The sequence below is a fragment of the Mauremys reevesii genome, linkage group 18 (assembly GCF_016161935.1).
Source record: "Mauremys reevesii isolate NIE-2019 linkage group 18, ASM1616193v1, whole genome shotgun sequence".
Classification (NCBI taxonomy): Eukaryota; Metazoa; Chordata; order Testudines; family Geoemydidae; genus Mauremys; species Mauremys reevesii.
Window position 1 is genome coordinate 3855339 of NC_052640.1, and position 23303 is coordinate 3878641.

The window sequence follows — 23303 nt, forward strand, 5'->3', positions numbered from 1 at the left end:
CAATACAATGGTTCCACAGAGATGCCCCGTTTGCCCTTATTCTTAGATCTGACTTGTAAGCAGGTTGTAGTCTGAGGCATGTCACCTTCCCACAATTACATGTTAGTTCACACTATCTTCTAGACACAAGTACCAGCATTGCCATGAAAGATGAAGTCATAAAAGCATGCAGATTTACGTAGATGAGGTTCTCTCTGTATCGCTTGCGAAGGTTGTCCAAGAAAGCAGCCTCACTGGTGTGGGAATCCAGAAGAACGAAGTCCTGTACCCCAACTCTGTCCCGGGCAATCAGAGCCCCTTCCATGTTCAGCTGGCTGTGGTTATCACCCACCTCTTCTTTCTACAATGCAAGGAAAGGAGCTCAGTTATACGTGTGTGATCCTTTCCTTTTTCTGAAGGGGGAGCTTTCACACTGGAACAAACATAAAAACCCCACCGCTATTGAAAGCTCTGGACCCTTTTGTTATTTCAGCAATTAATGGCTTAATAAAGACTTCCTTCCTTCCCAGCCTAATAGCCTGCTTGGTGCTGTGGTGGTATCAGAATCCTGTGTTTTGACATCCCACTCTGTAGTCATGGTCCAGTGGCTAAGGCATTAGAGATCTGAGTTCGAGTCTCCTGATGTGACCTTGGGCAAATCTCCCACTACGTGTGCTGCAGTTCTCCATCTGCACAATGGAGATAACAGCACTGTCCTGTCTCAGCATTATTGTGAAGAGAAATTCAATAAAGACTGAGGTGCTCAGGTAGGATAGTGTAATGGGAGCCGTAGGTACCCAAGACAGATACAGATGGCAGCAATGCTGCCAATTCAGCATTAAAATTTGCTAACCGATCCTACAGTGAAGCAGAAGGAAGCAGCCTTAATTTCAGCACAAACCCAGCTTTGGTAATTAGCAAGAGAAGAATGATGACAATCATGTAGAAGGTAAAGGATGCATATTGATATCTGATCTGACAGACAGTCCCCAGGTATGAAATTTTCTCCTAGGTTGTTTGTACCTAATAGGCTGCAGTAAGGCAAGCTGCCCTACAGAATGAGAGCTCAGTTGGAACAACCATCAAAATATAATAGTAGGAAGATCTTCAAACTGGAGTTTAAAAAAAAAAAAAACACTGCATTTTTCTAAACCAGTGGGAAATTCAAAACTGATGTGGGCTTATTGGCCCAGTGACAATTAGCTTCCCATTACTGTGAACTCAGAGCCTACTCAATATTTGAGTTAGAATGAAGATGTGATTTTCAATAGTGGATAAATTTTTCCGGACAACAAAGATCAGATAGAAGGGGAAAAAAAAACCCTCAGTTTTCCACATAGGAACTTAACACAATTGCCTAGAAGCTAGACAAACCTGGTTCCTAAACCCAGATGAGCCACTAAAGATTAATTTAACAAGCCACTATCACTGTGCCTGAGTCAGCTTAACTGTTTCCAGTTGAGTTGGTTTTGTTTAGGTACAAGGAGATCAGGTGAGCTGCTCAAGATACTTTAAAAAATAAAAAAGGAGGATCTTTCTAGAAACAGGTGCTGCATCTGACCTAGTTTTTATTTCCTTGGAAAAACTAAACTTGCATCTGCTGCATTGAGTAAGAGGATGACATTTTTTAAACCTCGTACAAGCAGATGAGGAACAACCTTTTTAAATCTGGACAGCAGATGTCTCCACACACCAAGGAAAGCGTTCTGGACATAATGATGCAAAGATTATTAGATACAACTGAGTTGTCTTGCTGGAGACACTGCACTTTTGGAATGGTATGGAGATAATAATGCTGTCTTGGCTAGCATTCTCCTCTCAAAACAGACGAAGAATGTGCCAGGGCTATTGCTGTGCCAAAGGCCTCTCCATTTCTCTGCACTATTCATTTTTGACTTATTACCTTGGAAAATATTTTTAGAATAAAAGGTATTTCCCATGACTGGGATACAAATATTCTGTTCTGATTTACAGATTGCATTAGGTTTCTTACCCTTCAGTTTTTAATGATGTGTCCAGTGAACATATTAAACACTAGCAAGTCGACAAGTAGGATATTCTTTATAATTTCTATAGCACTTACATTTCAAAAAGTCCTGAACAAACATTACATATTTCCAAGAACTCATTTCTCACTCTGTGCATGATTTATTTTCTTTATATTGGCCCAAAATATTTTCAAAAATAAAAGTTAAGATGAGATCAAAATGTTTTAAGCAGTTCTGGAACTTGGTGAATTAGACTAGAGAAATAAATTTGGCTGAAGATCACTAAACTTATGTAAAGGTTTATCAGATATGGGAATTGTAATGCAAGTCTCATGTTTGGTATTATTGTGTTGGCCTTTATGACAGGGGTTCTTGATATTTTTTTACTCTGTCTCAAAAAAAAATGACGCACAAAAGATTTGGAACTGGCATTGAAAGGATGTTGGGAGAGGCTATTTATATAGCTGTTGTGATGCTATTTTAGTTTTTACCAGAAACTGTGCAGGAAAAGTCAGAATAAAATGCTATTTCTGCTTTTGTTTCCAGTTTCTACTGATTTTTGGCAAACCTTGAGTCTGGACTTATGCTATCCAGACCTTCTCCAAAGCTCAAGTGGAAGAAAGCAAGTCTTACTGTCAGAAGTGCAGTTATCATGCAAGAAGAATTTCACGAAAGGCATATCAAAGCACTGAACTCAAGTTCACAATTTATCTGACCGAGATAAGGAGATTTAGTTGAGCTCAGAGAATAGCCATCTTTCACAAGACATGCAGCATGTTAGCCCTGCCTACAAACACATTAAGTGCATTTACTTGTTTCATAAAAATCAACTCTCCCCCCCATTTCTGAGGTAATCTTGCCACACGTTTCAGATATGCAAAGAGGTTTTGACCACTTATACTTATTTAAAAAAATCTCATTGTACTTTTTATGAGTAGGGGCATCTGGACCAAAATTTTAACTCAAGTAATTACATTAGATAATTCTCTTTATCTTAAAGTCATTTTAATTTTAAGTGGAAGAAAGAAATGCTACATCCTCTGAATTGTGTCATACTATTGCTGGGCCCTTGTTAAGCAACTTGCGTTCCACCCCAGATGTAGAAGTGGTGGCTGTATTTTTAGCCATATGTGAAGTACTTGATCCTTGTGCATAAAACCTGCCCTTACTCAAACATTGTATCAGGAGGATCACCTTCAAAATTATTTTCACGTTTTAACAGAATAGATATCTACAGGAAAATACCCAACTCTCTACAGTAGATAGAAGACCAGGGTGTTCAGGAAGACAGAAAAATTACCATGAATTCCAGAGTGCTTTTAACACACTGTGAACATTGAATTTGACTCTTTACAAAACTCAAAGAAGTATTAGTGCCTGAAACCCTCTCTCAGCTTTTGATCTGCATGTCATCACGACTTTCATTCCACACATCTGCTTCAGTAAACTGATTCACAAGTTTTATACTTTTAGTGCTGGCATTTTCTAAGCTGCTAGTGACAGGAACAGTTAGGACACATTTCTACATTCTCTCAAGGGGTTATGAATTCACAAAAATTAGTTCATTCTGATTTCTTTCAGTACTATATTAAGAATGACCATTCTGACTAGAACAAAGCAGCAACTTGATTCAGTCTGTTTGGAACATCTACAAAAACACAGGAGAGCATTCATACCCAGTTTTGTATCACTTGGTTATAGATGTCACAGTAACATTCAAATTCAGTAAAAGCCTGTCTGGCAAGATATGAACTACAAGCTTCAGTATTCCAGAAATAAAATAAAATAAACAAAAACAAGACAAATATGTATCTATGATCTAGTCACAAGAACTGCCCTCTTGATGTTCCCCTTCCTTTCAAATGCTATTCAACATTATCTGGGAATACAGTTGCCATGGAGTCACCGGGAGTGCTCTGGAACTAATCCGTATGAAGCCAGTCCGGACTCTGAGGTAGCATGCCTCCTCTCTCTGAGCATACTGTCACCAGGGCAAGAAGCTTACACCGTTTCGACTTTCCTGGATCTGACCTGGGAGCATTCAGCATCCCTTTCCACACCACGTGCTTCCCGCAGCAAGTCTGCCCATGCAGGGCTCCTGGGGAAGCCAGAGGACCCTGCACCCGAACTCTGCAGTCAGCAGTGACTCTCAACCAGCGTAAAACAGAAGGTTTATTAGTCGACAGGAACACGGCATAGAACAGAACTTGTTAGCACAGAAATCAGTGACTTTCAGCCAAGTCTATCTTGGGGGAATCCTGGGCTAGATGCCCAGTCAGACTGCCCAGCTTCAAGCAACCCAACCTCAGACATTCCCCCTTGCTCTGCCTCCTGGTCTTTGTCTTGCCTCCCAGGCAAAGTGTCACCTGGTTGCCACCTGGTCGCATCCCCATAACCTGGGACCCAGGAGGAAGGGCACTGGCCATAGCCTACGTGCAGGCAGCTGGAGCAGCCTCACCTGCCTCCGAAGGTCTCAGCTAAAGTCCCACACCCTTATTCCCACCGCCTAGACATTGATGCAGCACACAGAGAAACTGAGGCATACACAGTATTAATGAAAAACAGTAAAACTCACATAGGCTCACATACAACATAAGGGAAAATCCCCATTTTGTCACAACAGAATAATAATAAGTGACATCTTTCCACCATGAAACAAAGACTAGTGCCTTTTTGGAAATACCATCCTACATTGTTTATCTGTATGAGTCGGCCTCTAAAGAGGTGATTAATATTTACATTCTTAAATAAAACATTTTATATTCATGCCACAGAACATACAGGATAAAGATTTACCTGGTAGGTCTTGTTTCCCCACCCCGGCTACTTTCCTCACCAATCAACAAAGGAATGCTTTCTAATTTTAATCATCTGGACTTTCTTAAAATCTTGCTGCAATTTCAATTCTGATTGGAACATGGTTCCACCAACAGGAATTCACAAATACAGCCGTGAAGGAGAACAACTTTTTTAAGACGTGACCAAATTATGCAAGAGTTTCAGAGTTAACAGAGTCGCTGTTAGTAGCACAGGTCATGAACTGATCAGAAGTTACTTGTTCCAGGATGATGACAATGAGAGGAAATGAATGCATCAAATCAAAAACATTCAGACTGTAGGATCTCATGAAAAAAGGATTTTGATGGGGGAAGAGGGTGAGTGAACCTGAAGTTTAGGGTTTGCATCTAGCCACAAAGCTTAAACCCAAACTCTTCAGGTTGTATTTCCAGCTGAGAAAGACTTTGCAAGCCCATCCGTGGAACACTGAATGGAGGAATGGCCTAGTCCCCCTAGCCATGGGCTAGAAAAAGGTCTCTTAAGAGACAGGTTTTAGGGGACAATCCTAACTGATCAGAGCAGTTTCTCTGCCAGGGCGAGAAGGTAAATGGAAACCAGTGAGCAGGCTACAGTGTGGAAGTTACAGATGCTTAGTCCTGGATTTCTCCAATCAGAAGCATTCCACACCTTCTCAATACACAGTTTAATACTGACCTTAACTGGAAGAAAATGGCATTGCATTACTCTTTTCCCTACACACATTCAGCCATGGCTGTGCTGGGATAAGCTACACTGGTATATCCCAATAAGTAACAAACCACAATATTTTCCACTGAACTATTCCTAAATATCCTAATTCAGCTGTCACTAATTTTGGATTATCTTCAACTCACTTGAGTTGTTCAGGTCTGGGGTGCTAGAGATCTGTCTGGGGCTCCGCATGTATCTCATGTGTCACTGGTATCTGAGCACCAGTCTTTCAAGTCTCATACATGCGACTATATGTATTACATTGCGATCATTCTTTTTTGGATCCTCCTCTCTCAGCAAGGTACAGCCTGTTCTCTTCCCAGAGCCCCACACCCCTTTCATCTTACTGTTTATTGTATGTGTGCCAACTCCCACCCCTAGCTTCCCTTTCACTGACCTCTTCTTGTTACCTGCATAAGACTTTCTATTTAAGCCTTTCCATTTTTGCTACTTAGGATAAGGAATTCTCTTGTCTAACATTTCTCCCAGGGTAAAATGATTCTTAAACGGGGGGGTTAAGATGCAAATAATATTTTAGGTGTTTTGCTGCTTGATAAACATTGCATGTGTTAAGCTAACTAAAGAAGTGTCTTACAAGTCTGCTACTGACACCACTCTGCCAAACCAAACAGAACCGAAAAAACAGATACTGACGGCCTTAACCCATGGCTGACCTAAGGAAGTTCAGAACCCAAACCATATCACAATACAAGCCATTTCCCCTTATTTTTTGCCCCTGAACTGCTGGTGACATTAATTTTTCATGCTACTTTTGTCAGGCAGCTACTGTACTGTAACCAGGTTAAGAGAGTTTATCATTTAGTGAGATAATGTTTAAAATGACAAACAGCCTGTCTGCACTTCCAAGAGGAATTCTGATAGTATTTTAGAACATCTGCTCAGTATGGAATGCAAAGAGCCAGTCTTCACTCCAAGCCCAGGAACACAAACACGACTAATCTTGAAATCACAGTAGCTGCCTAGCTCATCAAGTTGCCTTAACTTATTTTGTTTACCAGTTAACATATTGGCAATTGACTCTCTGTTCCCCTTTGGATCCTGCACTAATTTCTGGGCTAGCCTGTGCTCAGATTCATGCAGCATTGGCTCACCACTGTGTTTGGCTCAAATGATGGCAAACTCATTTCTTAATGTTAATTAAGGTGGGATTTTTTCCAAATCCAATGCTAATTATTCAGATGAAGTCCCACCCTCCCCTAGTAAATGAGGGATACTCACTGATCTGTCATCCTGAAATCTCTCCTCACAGCCTACCTATGCGAATGAAGGATTCTTCTGATTTACTGAAATGTGAGCTCTCTCTGGGTATCTATTCTTACTCATTTAACTGGCTAGTTTAGCCACAAAGCAATTTGTTTTATCCCCCATTGGGATTTATTTTTCAACATTTGAAGATAATGAGAAGCAAAGACAGTTCCAAAAAGAACCAAACTCTGGAGAGGCTTAGATTCTTCATCCACCTCCAAGAAGAATGGTTTGATTTTGGTATAAAAACGGAAAAGTCCACAAGAAGTTTTGCTAAAATATTACCATTTTTTGTTAAAAGTTTGTGTATTTTTAATTTCCCAACTGCTCTAAAGCAAAGTGCTGTGCTTTTTATGGCTGTTTCTTCTCTGTGGTAGTACAGTGTAGAGGGATGGTCACATCTATTTTAGGGGAACAGTGTTATCTCTGTTATTTTGAAAGCACTGGAAAGTGTGCTGGACATCATTCAGAACCGATGTGAAGATAAGTTCTCTGCCCTAAACAGTGGGCTACAAGAAAACCCCACACTCACACCAAATATCACTAACTTTAACAGGATGCCTTACGGCATTGGGGCCTAGGTGCTATATATGACAGAGTGAGAGTAACAACAAGGATGGTGTGGTTGAAGAAGAACAAAGGTTACTATAAGATCAGCTGGTTACTCACTTCAGGTCTGTATTCAGACCAGTATTAAGATTTATTCTTAATATATGCAGAAATTAACATTGTTGATAAATGTACAGCCATCACAAAAGACTGTTCTACAGAGTCACAAATAATTTTAGTGCCCATGAAAGTGAAGGCCTGAGAGCACAGGCTTGAGGCAGGAATAGCAGCACCAAACAACATGCTAGTTCCCAGACCTGAAGAAGAGCTTTGTGTAAGCTGCTCTTTCACTAACAGAAGTTGGTCCAATAAAAGGTATTACCGCACCCACCTTCTCTCTAATCTTGGGACCAACATGGCTACTACTTGACTGACTGTTCAGTTAATTTGTAACACTGATCACCTAGCTGATTTCACTACAACATCACAGTCTACATGGATAGCACAGTCAGATTTCCTTAGATTACAGATCAATCCTATGAGACTTGATTTTAGGGAGTTTCATCTATGCAGTACAGCTCACACTTCCTGACATTCCTTGGTGAAGTTTTATCTGCTACCCCCCCCCCCACCCACACCCACACACACACCAAATTTACCAAGATAAAGTAGGCTAAAGCCACTGCAGTGGGTCCCATTGACAGGCTGTACAAGTTTCTGGCTTGCCAACCAGACCAGATTTAGTAAAGCATGTCACAATGCCACCTGTGCTGCTGTTGCTAATTACGTCCCTTGGGAACAAGCTATTACAATGCCTTCTGAGTAAAAGCCAAATGTCAATGGTAGGTGCTGGAGGTGGGGAAAATATTCTCCATAGTACCAAAACAAGCCAGGGAAAGAGGAAGAAGAGCACCTTCACAATAGGGCTGCCACCATAACAGGAGTGGCTAAAATGTACTTTGCTGCAGGAGGGATTCGGTAGGCAAAAAAAACCAAAACCAAACTCAGGTAATTTGTGGGAAAACATTAAACCTCTTGTCAGTTTGTCAAATAGAATTTCAACAATGTAAAGCAAGTTTTTTTTCCTTTTTTGTTTTTAAGTAAAAGGTTTTAATGCTTAAATTTAAGCAAGGGATAGAAAGATTTGAAGCAGGAGTTCAAGTTTTTTTTCTCTCCCCCTTAACACAAGGTTTAAGCAAGATTTGTTTTATTATTTTAGTGGTAAAAATTGTGTCTGAATTCCTTTTATATAAAATATATTAATTGACCGGGTTTGTTCTAGCAGCATGGAGGAATCTGTCTCTCGAGGGATTTGTGGGATCTAAGGTTTTTGCGAGTGAGAGTGGGATAAAGCGGCATGAAACAATGTGGGAGTGGGTATTGCGGGGCAGGATTAAATAAGTAGTCCCGTGCAGGGCTCTACTTTACAAGCAACACAGCCCTATGCACACATACCCTGAATTTTTCTACCTTCTCCACTCTCTCAAAGATTTTTGGTGGCTAAAAACTAGCTTTGTGTCTCAGCAAAAGGCACTCCTACTTTTGCCTGCTTAAAATAGAATTCACTCACTGGCTGAAACACTGACAGATAGAAGCAAGGTCTTCTGATCTTATAGAAATAGTGGGATTCCCTAGGTCAATAAGATGTGTTAATATCTGAGTAACAAGCTTTACACTGAGCTAGAATGTCCTATTTCAGGTTTGATGCACAAGTTTGGCAGAGCCCAATTACTGATGGTTTTGCACATCTCCATGATTGGCTGCCATCCTGCGAAACTGGTCATGATATCAAACATTTAAGACCCCTTTACAGCTCTTTTCACCATTCTACCCTGGAGATGTAAAGAAATAGAAAGGCTAGTGGCACCGTGATTTAGTACAGTTAGCCTTCTGGGGCTTCTGGTTTAAATCACAAGTGAAAATAAAGTCAAGCCTCTTGGTTATGCTCAGGACAGATGATCTCACAGCTCCTCTCATTAGCAGTGCTGCTTCCCGACACTTTAAGTCTGCTTAGTATTGCACATGAGAAGTAGGCATCTTCATTGCAACAGGTGGTGTTGCCATAGATAGCGCTCCTGCGCCCATTGAGCTCAGTGGGTGTTTTCCCATTGACTTTAATGAGAACAGCCTCAGATCCTCAGTTGCATGATTCGCTCTTGTGTTAGAGATGCACCAGGAAAGTTTCCCAGATTATATACCTGCCTCCTTCGCTTAAGCCTCAGGAAAGAGGCTGACTAAGGAGGCAGTGACAGAGCTTAACCAGAGAGTAGAACACTTTATTATTATTATTAAAGGTGACAGGAAGAAAATAAGTCTTGCGAACACACTAGCTAGTCTCCCTGGCTGGTGGGGCCTGCAGACTCACTACGGACTGAATAGGCTTTGGCAAGTGTACTCTCCCCTTCACCCCCTAGCAGTTGCCTCAAGGTCAGAGCTGAGGCACACTGGAGGGTTAGCCTAGAGAAGCTCACAGTGCGACTGCCTGTGTAGTCCCTGTTCTGGAGATAGATGGGGCCCTGTCCCCTTCCCTCTCTCCAGGGCTGTAAATCTATCCTCTTCCATGAGCATATCCATTGTCCTGTGCTTGAAGGGAGCTCTTGGAGCCACAGGTTAAAACTCGAATGCTGAACTGATGGCAAGTTTAGGGGGGGTTTCTCCTCTGGTAGAGAGACACCCCCTCTGGATATTCTGGACACATTCTTGTGGCTCAAAAACATAGCTGCAGGCTACTTTTCTTTTTAAACAGGTGGAGAGGACCACACTGCACCAAATGGCAGAATTATAAAAACGTTCCTCCTTAAAGATTAACCCCTAAGCTCTTAAACGAGGTCTTCACTATATTGCAAGTGACACACAATGAATAAATGTGCTATATTACTACTCACACCCTCACCCTTCCTCTGCCAGCACATGCATCCCTGGTTCACAAGATTTATCAGAGGCTAAGAAGTGGACAGAACTTGGAAGCCCCTTGTGAAATATTGGCAGCGCTCTACTGGTCAGTATAAAAACTGCAACAAAGAGCCCCAAAATCTTAGAGATCCCTCTCTCCACAATAAGCACTGAAGGCCTTGTACCCTCCTTCTCAAGATAGTTTCTATGACAAAATTCTTCCAATGATTTAGAAACCCTTATATACCCGTGGCACTATCAGAAATGTTAAAGACTTTTAAAATGTACCCAGCAAATCAAAAACCTCAGCTCTTGCACCTGTTTGAGACAAGTTAGAATCTTCACTAGAAATTAAGACTACACTGAAAATCCTGGGAAAGGGAAATAATTATTGATCCTTTATGTAGCTTTCCTAATGAACTTCTGATTGTATTTGTAAAGTCTACATCGTTCATGTTACAAGCAAAAACTGTGCATTTTCAACTTCAGTGAGACTGTGGCCCATACAAGATATCCCCATAACATTTCACATTTAAAACTACATTTCAGTTTTCTTCTACAACTGCTGAGCAGTTCAACAACACTGCAAGAAGCTTACATCTTAGCCCTGGAACAAGCAACTAGACTATCTGAACTACAGTACACAGCTTTCAAGGAACAGAATTCATAAATACAATTATATTGTGGAAAACATGTACACATTGTAACCTAATTTCTTTTCAAAAGAATATAGAATAAGAAGGTTTTCAGGTTAATCAACAGCCCAGAGAAATGCCAACAATTCTTAAGGCCTCTTGTCTGTATCTAGGGAATAGTCTACTATAGACTTGTTAAAGGGTGACTGTCTGTCCTTCTGAATAGAAGAGAGGTCGAGGTGAACTACTTCACTTTCAAAAATCAAAAGAAAGAAAAAAGTGAGAAAATCTCCAGAGTTCAAACATTTCTTTAAAACCCAAACTTTAAATACTAAATGGGCTTCATGGCTGCCATTTTGAAAAACATTCGTTTGCCAAAAGACCCTTTTGATTTCTATTCGAAATGTAAGAGCTCACAGATAATCCATTGAGAATCAAACCCACACAAAAGGCTTTTTGAAACAATCGTGGTGCTTGTGAAGGACAACATTTTTGTGTGCAAAATAAAACATTTTAATGCCCTACAATCCATTACACATATATTCTTACATTTCCTTTCAGTAATTATTCATTAGAAAACATTTAACGTCACTGCAGATTTCACACTGGGCAGTCTGCACACAAAGGAGAAGAGCTGGCCCATTTATAAGGGACTGAGGCCTTCTTTTCTAATCTGAGAAACTCCAAGGAGGTGGGGCCTACCGGACACAACAGGCAAGCTAAATTGTGCGGTTAACGGTCAAAGCCCCCCTGCCTACTTTGACACTCATTTAAAGATGACAGGGAACAATAGAGATTTGTTCTTAGCAACTCTTTCTTGTTATGCGGTCTACATCAGCTAAGCTGGGCGGTTCAATACACGAAACCAGTACAGATATTCTGTTCCACCTGCCATCTCTCACCCTCACTCAGTTCCGTCTCTCTTCGGCCCCCTTTTCCTTTCCCCACTTTAACACAATGAGACAGGTAAAGAATATCTTTAGAGAGTCCCATTCAACATGTCAGCTTTAATAAAACAATTGCCTGTCAGGTTTATATGAGGAGCTCAAATTTTGGGTTAATGCCAGTAATCCCACTCCTCAGACACAGGTTAGTAACTCAGCCCTGTCCTCTATCCGGGTATAATGAAAAAGCATCTCAGGAATGCTGTCAAATAGCTAAATGACTTCAGATTGCAATACTGTTAGTATACAAAAATACACTAACATTATTAATAAAAGTTACAAGTAACCGTTTTACACTAAAATTATACGAATTTACCGAGTCCAACAATCATTTTACTGCCCAAGTGCAAGTTATCTGTCTAGACACTGCTGCAGCCTGATGCCCACCTGCTAACTCCTCCACAGGGAGGAAACAGGCTAGCAAACTGAAAGGAGGTTATACCTCATTTGGGAACTTATAACATGGCACATAGTTCATAAGATTTAAAACTTGAACATGAAGAATTGAAGAGTCCTACTCTTCATAAATCGTTGCTTTCTAATGCAACTACTATAACTCTCTTCAACAGTGACATACTCAGGTTTACTACCGCTAGACCAAAGAGAGCTGCTGAATCTTCATTATTTGCAGAACATCGTGTCTTGCTAGAAACCGTGTAACTGCTGATCAGCTCCATAAAATCACCGCTAGATAATAAGCTGGTATTTTCAACCGGAAAGAAGAAATTCAGGGTTGCAACTTCTGGAAGGCAAGAACTATAGATTTATGCCAGGGGTTCTCAAACTGGGGGTTGACACCCCTCAGCGGGGTCACAAGGTTATTATGTGGGGGTCATGAGCCATCAGCCTGCATCCCCAAACCATGCTTATCCACCAGCATTTATAATAGAGTTAAATATAAAAAAATTTGTTTTTAATTTATGGGGGGGACACACTCAGAGGCTTGCTGTGTGAAAGGGGTCACTAATGCAACAGTTTGAGAACTGCTGATTTATGCAACCCCGCGGCTAGAAACAGAACAGTCCTTGAACTATAATTCATGTTATCATTAAGCACTGGTAAGATAATGGAATGGGGTTTCCCCATCCCTGGGTAACAAAATTTATAGTATGACTAGTATCCTCTCCCCTTTGGCTAAAATGTGGGGCCAGACATCAATTTAGCTCTGATGACTAGAGATGAATACACAGGGTAGCAGGGCCATTTACTTGAAAAGAATAAACAATTCTTCTACAATCAATTTCCAAAACCAAACTACAGGATATTTAGTTTGATCTTATTTACCATAGCCTCCAATCTTCGCACACACCATATCTTCCTCTCAGGTTACAGTACTATATTATTTTTATTACAGTAATCCAACCAAGATTATGCTCCATTGTGCTTGCTCATGTATGTAAATTTAAGAGGCAGTCCCTGTCCTGAAAAGTTTACAAAACTAAACAAACAAGAGAGGGTAGGAGAAAGGAGGTATTATTCCCATTTTATAGAGGAGGACATAGAGATTAAGTAACTAGCCCAAGGTCACATGGAGTCTGGGGTAGACACAGAAACTGAACTCAGATTTCCCAAGTCCCATTCCTCTGCCAGAATGACAAGATCTATGTATTATACAAAAAAAGACAAATGCACTTTTAAATGATGGAACCTCCATTTGGAGAATTCCTCCTTTTTATACAAGTTCAACTCTAAAAAAAATGGAACAAGCAAATGCTCTTTGACATTCTTTTCACCTGCTAAAAAACGACAGGAGAAAGGCATGTAATTTGAACTGGTAAACAGAAGAGGTAATCTGGTGAGAAATTTTTATTTTTGCAGATTAAACAGTAAGTGAACAAAATAAAAAGTAACACCAAAGTAATAGTCTTTAAGTACATCTTGAAGAGAGAGCGAGGGAAGAGAAGACATCTGAAGCATGACAAGAGTCTAAAGAATTATCACTAGACCAAATTTAAATTTACTGAAACCAGTGACGACAGCTGTTATAGTATCCAAGTTTCGTGCAATGGATGCAAGCACAACACTGTATTGCCTGGAGTGTTACAAATATGATGGAATACTTATTGGAGAATTAACTGACATTTATGGTGGTACTATTATGCTCACATTTTACTGTATTTACTAGAGTAAAACATTAGTTTAACTAGATAAAGATTTGTGTAGCTGCTGGATCAGGCAAAGTATCTTCTGTGGGAATTCTCCCTGCAGAGCTGCATTCTCTATCACCAGAGAGTGTCATTGTGGATAATACCACACAGCATGTAATAACACTGGTGACTGTAGATGTAGAGAGTGAATCACGGTCTCAAGTTACCCTGGAGTTTGGTCAGCCTCTTGGTAAAAATTAGCAAATGTACTTCAGTTCTATTACAGATGGCGAAACCACATCTAATCAGTCTCTTATAGATATGCATAAGGTGGCTGTTTTGGGCAGTCTCCTTGACGGTTCATTACACCGTAATTAAGACTTCTGATATTTGAGTAACATGATCTTCCATGCATGTTGTATTGCTAGTCTGTAGGCACTTATATACCTGGCCTCTGATAGTGAGGCACAGGGAATGCTCTGCTAGGGGCAGAGGTGAACCCTAGACAAAATTTCTGTGCTTATCTGACAACAGTTTTAGCAAATCCAACATCTCATTTATCCTGTCTGCCCAAGGCTTCTAGAATGAAATGTCTTTTGTCTTTGAAAAGGTAAGTGAACCAGCCCACCCCATCCCACCCAGTTTCCCACCTCCAGCAATGGCCATCTTTGATGCTTCAGAGAAAGAAGACCAAAAACTAAACAAAAACAAACAAAATGCACCTCAAATCTTGAATACATTGGGGTGAAAAAAACCAACCTTTCTTGGGCCCTATAGGTGACCAGCTGAAGCCTGAAATTTTAGGAACATGAGACACAAACCAGCCCTGCAGATAGCTTAAGACACAGACATTATACCCAAAGAGTGAACTATATGTGTTTACAAAACTGCCTTAACAGCAGATAAAGGATGGATTGAAGCTTCACAGCATAATGTGAAAGAGTACCTATCCCCAGCCCTTTTGATGTTTAGTGTTGGGCAAACCTGTTCTTTCAGCAAAAAGAGAACTGGCCACTGTTCCCACCAGGCACTATCATCTCCAGTTGAGACACACATGGTGGAGGCCACTCAGCTAGAGAAAGAATGGGAGGTGCCTTATAACAGACTGTCTGTCACCACTGTAGGTAGTGAGTGGTGGATGAAGGAAGAGGGCTCTAGGGGAGAGCATTCTAACTTTCTGAAAGAAGAAAAAAGAAATGTTTATTGTTCCCCTTGTGTGTGTCAGGATGCTAGAGTGGGGGGAGAGGCAGGCTTTTCCTCCCTCTTGAGTTTTTTTTTTTTTAAACAGATATGGCTTTTTATACATCTATCAGAGATATGTATTTCTCTACGTGCTTTATTTTAAAAAATCTGTTCTTCTCTACTGGCCAGTAAATCTCTCCCTTCTAGGCTCCTCAAACTAATTTACTACTGTCTTTCACATCTCCCATCCTTTGGAATTCTACAGACCATCAATCCAACCACTAAGGGGCTGGTTGGGCTCTTAATTTTGCAGTGCTAAAAGAACTGTTATAGTAAAGCACATGTTTGCATAAAAACCTAAAAGATTGGCAGCTTACCATCTCCTCCTCCATGTTGTTACTGAGCAGAACAACTAACCCCACTCCCACCTAGACAACAAGCTGCCCTTTAATGAGCACTTTATATGTTGATGTTGTACTACCTCATGGAGGTGGTGGTGACTCAGCTGTTTGAGCTTATGGTTAGAAGGCTACTTAATTGCCAGAGATCATATAACACAGGGAAATCCGGTTAACAATTAGGAGAAAGCAGGTGCACATAACACATCACTGAAGGACATGGTTAAAAAAACAAGGTGGCTGTAAGTGAATGGATGTTATTTGGTGGCAGCAATGAGCTATTATTAAAGGCACTTTAGGCTTTGTAATTATGTAATAAGTAGGGTACTGTAGTATAGTAGTTGTAACTACCCCCTCCTCTGGAAAAGAGGACTCTGGTTTAATAGCTTATCTACTAAATGGCTTCTGGAGTAGTGAAGAAAATATACTGCTGTCTCTAAGGGGTAATTTTGTTTGTGTTCTAAGGTAGGGAAAAGGAAGATACAGGAAAGAATATTTGGCTGTAATATCTTCATAGAAATACAGTAACTAGTCAGCTTTATTATTATCAATAAGTTCTTAACAAGTCATTAGATATTGTAATACCTCCATCTTTTAAAACTTCCACCTAAACTACATGGGTGACTGCTTCAGGAAATTAGATTTTGTAATGCAATTGTAGGCTGACAAATCTTAAAACCAAGAGATGAGCTGATCCTTATAAATTTACTGTCATGCCTTTTAGGCTGCTATAAAACTTTTAGAGTTCTAAGCCTATTTGAGTTAGATGATGTCACTATCAAAATGTCTATTTCCAAGGGACTTGAAAACAAATGCAATTCAAATGAAGTAACTTTATATTGAGTTACCACATGATAGGGGGTTATACATTACTTAGCTTTGATAATTACTTGGAGATGAAGGATGGTCTGGGAGTTAAGGCACTGGCCTATGGCAAGGAGATGTGGGTTCAAGTCTCTACACCAGCACAGGCTTCCTGTCTGACTTTGGGCTAGTCACTTAACCTCTCTATGCCTCAGTTTCCCATCTGTAGACGAGGCCTACGCTGGAGGAGGTTGACAGCCTAAAACAAGAAACCAACAGATGTCAGCCCTATCTAACCCTGGTATGGGAAACAGGTGGAGGAGGTGATGAGAGAGAGCGCGCAACAGAACCTGTTCTATCCTGTACACATAGGAAGCTTTCTCACAAACATTGCAGCTACAGTATTCTACCTGAAAGCGCTGTTCTGTTCAAGTGTATTGTCTTATACAGTGTTCAGATGTCTCATATTAAGCTGAGACGGTGACAACCTTTACTGGTACAATAAATGCACTGAGACTGTTCGCTGAAACCCCCTTTAAAAGGGTAACTAACAGCTAAGCACTCTGAGTAGGAAAAGAAATAAAGACAAAGCTAGGCCTAAGCCGCTGTTAAGTGTGCACAGCTCACTTCAGGCATAACATTTTCTTTCTTTTGCCCTTCATTAATGTTCTTGTAAAATCTCCCATTTTCATGGCTGGTGGCCACCTTTCCCCTCCCAGGATTAGAGTCCTGCTAACACCACCCACTTCTCAGCTGGCCCTGCCCTGGGCTGTGACTTGCTATTTGCTGAGCCAGGCCCCCTGAGGGCAATGTGCTTGACCCATGAAATAGACAGAGTAGGGGGAAGCTCGATTTATTTTTGAACACAAGTTTACAAAGTTCTTCCACTCCTTTAGACTCCTTTGCAAATCCCAAAGTCAGTGCTTAACAAATAGGAAGAAACTGTTCCTGCATCTACGAGATTACAATCTAGTTCAGATATTAACAAGACATTTCAGAAACAACTGGTAGGTGGCATACCATCGTGAGCTGGAAGCACTGCAACAATCTTCACAATATTACATCTACCCATTCTGTGATTCACAGGGTGACTTTGCCTGGAGAACTACTGTGGGGTTACATCATCCCTATGCTGCCTTGGTGGAAAGTTACAGCAGCAGGATAACAAGAATAGAGGAGTTAGATAAAGTTGTTATGAGAAAGTAGGGAACTGCCAGAGCGAGGCAAATGCCAGGTGGCCTAATTGGGATTAGATAAGTTGCATGCCATGCATGTGAAAAGTGTGTGTATCAGACAAAGAACCAATCAGCAGCAATGTAATGTTGGTGTGTCTGACGTTTGCTAATATGGAGAAGCTTACATAATATGATGCATTGTAAATAATAAATGATTCAGCTTGCAATCATATTGGTTGTTGTGCTTTATCCGGCCCGCATGCAACGCAACAAACTACTACTTGGTGTCAGCATGATTACTGTGCTAGTTGGGCAGTATCTTTAAAGCTGACCGTCAAAGGGGAAAAATTAGGTGTTTGATGTGGGATTCTGCTCTGGGTTTTTTTACCTTAAAAATTCAGGCCTTGTTTACTCTGTTTTTCCTGGAAGGATGAATGGAGAACTAGTTGTTTTCCATCACTGATATAAGGCACACCTGGTTAACTGACAAGGAGAAGTGATTTTTATTCTGTTTGTTTTTGTTTGACTCTGCTTTAACTCAACTTCCTAACAAACATTTGGAAAGTTGGAAGAAAACGTCCAATAACAAAGTTACAACACCACCAGCCTTCAATAACCAAATCCCCGCATCCTTTAAAGAGACCGCCAATAAAACAGGGAGAGACAAGAGTTGAAATTCCTGATATTTCTAACATAAAAGCAAAAAACAATTTTTTTTCCAGGGAGGAATGCTTTTCTGGCCTTCCAGATACATCACGAAGAGGAAGAAGGGGAAAAAAAGACCACAAACAATTCTCCATCATTAAAGCCCTGATTTAGCAAGGTACTTAAGCATGTCCTATGGACTACCGATGTGCTTAAAGTTAAGCATCTGTGTAAGTATCTCACAGAATCGGGGTGTAAAATGGTGTCAGTTCCTGGCTAACCCAGCATAGACTGTCCAACACAGAAACTGGATGATAATTGCTTTGAAAATGTATTGCTATATTTCAAATATTCAGACCAACATGTTCTATACATTTAAATACCCTTGGTGGGTTAAAGTAAGCTCTGTCTCAGAGTAGCAGCTTTGGAAATAACATGCACACCAGAATAAAAATTAAAAAAATAGTGTCGCTGGTGCACAGTGGTCCAGCAAACCCCAATAGAATCATCAGAGTCAAACACTCAAATCTTCTCAAAATAAGTTTAACTATCAACACTCCAACTGACTAGAAAATGCAAACCTTAGTCACTCTCTCAGATCAAGTATGATACAAAAGTTGAAGACCACATTATTTCCTTTAACCTCATCCCCTCGTGCATAGGAATTGAAAGGGGAAAAAAGGAATATAGTTACTTTAAAAATTAAATACAACTGAACTAAAAAAAATCATCTTTTGACTTGAGTATGGTGACCGTCTTCCAGGGCTCCCTCCATCTGATTCAGAACACTGCAGCTAAAGTAATCTTTCATGCTCTTCCCTTGGCCACTTCTTATTCTGGAATCAATTTGCTTGCTTACTTCTTGGCTTCCACATCAAGTTCTTTTGTCTTGTCTTCACTGTGCCAACTGCACAGCTCCAGTCCTGCTTACACTTGTACTATCCCTGTGCCACTCTCCCCAGTGCTTACCTTCTTCTCCTGAGCTTCTCCTCTACACTGGAAAGTACCTCCCTCTTCTTATGTGCCAAACTGATTCCCTCTCTATTTAAATCACTTCTTGAAACACCTCTTCTGCAAAGCCTTTCAACCCTGAGCCCACATTGGACATCTAATTCATGTCATGAATGATCTTCATGATGTGTGTTGTGAGCGCAAACTGTATTGCCTCTAATATACATTATAATTTCCTTTGTAGGTGGAAAGGGGAGATGGGGAAACAATTTTTTCCACATCTGAACGAGGCCAAGCACACTGATTTTCAATAAATAATAGGCTAGGTAAAGAAACTTCTTTTGCTGCAGAAGAAGTGCTTAATGAATAGGAAGGCAATAGCTCTGCCTCAAGGAGATTACAGCCTAGTCCAGACATTAACAAGACAGTTCCGGAATAAGTAATAGGTGGTGTGACAGGATAAGCTGCAGATGCTGTAGGAATTTCACATTGATCAGACATTGAAAAGCTTCATGAAAGAAGTTAGTTTTGAGGTAGGATTTGAAGGAAGTTGTGTGAGGCCAGAGGTAAACTATCAAAGCCATTGATGCTTGTCCAAATAGGCCAATTTTCAGAGCTTTCCAAACTCTTCCAAATCAGTTCAATTCAATTCTAGTTGATATCCAGAAATCAGTTTGCATTAGTGAAATGGTGTGGCTAATACTGCCTTGCACAGATTTTTAATTCCATTGCCTGCTATTAAATTATACCAAGTAAAGAAATTCCTTTGTAAGCTTTTCTGCAGTCTATGGAAAGCAAAAATCATCAGCAAAAACCTGACAACATGCATCTTGATTACAAGAAGCTGCTACAACCCTCTGTATTTCAATCTGCCGTTGGAAAAGGTAGCTGGCTTGACACTGGAGTTGTATCTGCTGTCTCCATTGTTAATCCTTTATTTGCATAACAGTGAAATTGTTGGCTCAGCTGTAGCATCTTAAAAAGTTTCTTTATCTAAATCCACTTGAAATTAAATTAAATTTCTGAGTATGCAAATATCAAATATAAAAATAGCGCTTACTGCTTAGGAGTATGGTCCAAAAGAATCTTAATACTGACTATGCACCATGACCTTTTTGAAACAAGTCTACAATCAATAGCTACTTATGACTGCATTACATCAATTATGTGCTTTCTAAGAATATTCATTCAAAATCACTACACCATAATCTAATCTATTCTAATGCAATCTCCACACGTTTGCTGAAGCACTTAATGTCATCTAGAGCTGCATCTTCATGTACTAACTAATATATCCATGACTACATCCACTAATAATTAACATTACCTGAATGTCCATCCTGTATGCTGTTGAAGCCAGTTGTTAACAATTATTCCAGCTAAACCATTCAAAACTTGCTTTGAACTTGCTTTATGGTCCAATGTAGCACAACACTGTGCAGCTAGGTCTGACAGGCTACTTCCTCACCTGAGTGGAGCATTGTTAATAATTTACAGTGTGAGTCAGTGACTGTGTCCTATGGATACTTGTATACCCATATTGGCTGTAGCTCAAAGATAAGAACTAGAAACCGTATCTTCTTTGAGATTATATTGCAGCCACTGCTGATCTTTGATTAGTCAGTTACATTACATGCTAATCACTAATTACTGAAATAAATAAAAGAGCATAAGTGTCTCCTATTAAAATTCCCACTGGAGCCAGCTGAACCTAAAATAGTCCAGCATAGCAGACACAATGCTAGGATGTTCAACTGACTTTTCAGAACCCTAAACTTTAGAAGATGAAGGAACTGAGTTGAGCTGGGAGCTCTAAGGTTAATAATGTATATTCCCTGGGTTACGGTATCTCTTTTCCCAGGCTTGGTCTAGGCGCTGCTTAAAAATTAAAAATGCAGATACCCTGCAAAGGAAGAACTGATGCTAAGATGGCATGTTAATCTTTAATGTGCTTCCAATTCAAATAGTAAATTTTACCAACTTCTTGGACTCATTACAACCCCTGCAAGCTCGTCACCTGAATACACAAAATGCCTGCTCAATACAGCAGGCGGCACAGTCTGGGATTCAGATATAAAATGCCAAAATACAGCACAATTATCAAACATAAAAAACGTGCTTTTACCAACTCACACCTTCACGTATTCTGTTCTCTTTCTTTCTTCTACAGGATTCTTACCTGTAGTGACCAGACCTAAGGAGAAGCCATCATACCTCTGCAGACATCCTCATGGAACATCCTGATGTTTAGTCAATATCAGCCTGTGCTAAAATAGAAGAAAAACTACTAGCTAATTCCACAAATTGCTTATGTCAAATAAAAGACAACTCTTATTGGATGTTTACAACTTTACACAGCAGTTCATTCACTTGTCTTGTTTTAAACAATGATACATATGCAGAGATGAAGCGTACGTATGTGTGTGTATACACACACACGCACAGAAGTACCAGCTATTTGCCCCAATTTCTGCATACCTCCAGTATAACTTTGCAATGCTATACATGATGGGTTGGGACAGAGAGGTACTAAAGTGATGGTAGCCAATATAAGAACCTAGGTAGATAGAAAACATGTATCTTGATATTATCATTACATGTTTCTATAGCTCCCATGACTGCCCTTATCACCACAAAAAGCCCACAATTAATGCAAAACAAAGTTTTATTTTAGATTTTCAGATCTCAAATACAACCCTGAAGGGGAAGGTGGGAGAAAGGACAAAAATAAATATAATACATAGATGTAAAGTGTGTGAACACTAGTTATTAGGCTCCCTGAAGAAATTATTGAGTGACATTCTCTGGCCTACATTATGCAGGAGTCAGACTAGATGATCATAAAGGTGCTTTCTGGCTTTAAAATCTATTAATCTAATTTTATGTGTTTAATCCAAAGTATTAGCCATACAGGGGCACTATAGATGTATCTTTACATATCTTTTATTATTTGTCCATGTGCAAGTTATTAGTTCTGTTCACCCACAGATGAAGACAGGGGAAGTTTGTAGTTCTGAGATATAATACAACCTTCTAAAAGAAACTTCACTTGCTATGGAGGAAACTGGAAGGCATGGGAGCCAGGAAACTTACATCAAATTAATGCTAACCAGAAAAAGCCATGCACCCTGAGTATCATTCCCTAATCCATCAAAACAAAAGAAGAGTTGGCTAAATTAATTAATTACTGTATGGTGGGGGGGCAATGGGGGATGATACTTTTTAGTGGTCTACTTAAAAATCACCTGAAACACTCAGAGGTTAGAGTCCAGTAAATATTCATCTCCATCACCCACCTATTTTGTTCAGTAGGGTCATTGTATCATCTGAAAAGAAATAAACCTCAAACCAAAGTCAGTATCTTTGCACAGATACAGCACACGGATTCCAAAGCTCTCTGATTATCTGCTTTGTGTTTCTCATTCACACAGGCACCCAAGCACTTAGGGTGAAATCCCAGCTCCACTGAAGTCAATGGGAGTTTTGCCTGTGACTTCAGTGATGCCCAGATTTCACCCTTACAGTCCTCTTCATATCAGGAAAAAACTACAGAACTAACTGCAGACAGTTCCCCTGAGGCACTGAGGATTCCATATTTGTGTGCTGTCAAATTCTCGAGGCTGCATTCAGCCCCATCTCTGATTTTTCGCCATGCAATTTGGGAGTCAACTAAAATGATCATTTTAAGGAGTTCAGAGTCAGTATCTCAAGCTATTCTATTTGTAACAGATTCTTGAGATGATCACACATGATGCAGCTCTCTAAAACCTCCCATTCAAGAATCTCAAAGGACTTTACAAATATTAAAGCCTGCCTACAGCTGGGAGGTTGGTATTATCATCCTAAATTATCAATAAAAGGAAACTGAGGTAAAGGAACCCTGGGCAAGTCACAGAGGAAATCTGCAGAAGAGGCCAGAACAGAACCCAGATCTCCTGACTCAATGAGACTTTAAACCAAAGCCATCCTTTTGGCTCAGTAAATTGTTCTAGACTAGAATTATTTGAATAGGCTCTGACGACATTCCCCTGAACCACTAGAAGGATTGTACCTCTTTCATATGGTTAGAATTTTGAAGTCCCCGATATGTCTGATACAAAACTGACCATCTCACAGTAAGGAAGGCTGAAGAATGACCCCAGGACTCAGAAGGAGGAGAAGAAATAGAGGTGGAATCAAGGAGTAGTGAGTGGAAAGTAATATTCTATGCTGACAAATATAAAGTGAACCTTCGTTATGAACCTAGATACCATGATGAGGAGTACATTTGAAATATCTAA

General features: G+C 40.1%; 1 protein-coding gene and 1 long non-coding RNA gene across 6 annotated transcripts in view; one reads left to right on the forward strand and one right to left on the reverse strand.

Moving 5' to 3' along the window:
* MYO1H (myosin IH) overlaps positions 1-21222 on the reverse strand; it is a 57803-nt gene extending 36581 nt beyond the window's left edge. Inside the window, exons 1-2 of one of the 5 annotated variants that reach the window (XM_039505194.1) lie at positions 15428-15564; positions 134-340 (exon numbers count right to left, since the gene is read on the reverse strand). In XM_039505194.1, the coding sequence (XP_039361128.1) occupies positions 134-340; positions 15428-15442 (222 nt within the window). In that variant the 5' untranslated portion in view covers positions 15443-15564. Of the gene's footprint in view, positions 1-133; positions 341-15427; positions 15565-21202 lie in introns of those variants that run through there. The other 4 variants (XM_039505198.1, XM_039505196.1, XM_039505193.1 and 1 more) reach the window with 4 other exon arrangements.
* Positions 8149-12546, forward strand: LOC120386191. The gene is made up of 3 exons (XR_005589572.1): positions 8149-8318; positions 10218-10308; positions 12351-12546. It is a non-coding gene; the product is annotated as an uncharacterized LOC120386191 (long non-coding RNA).
* Positions 21223-23303: the final 2081 nt, after the last annotated feature.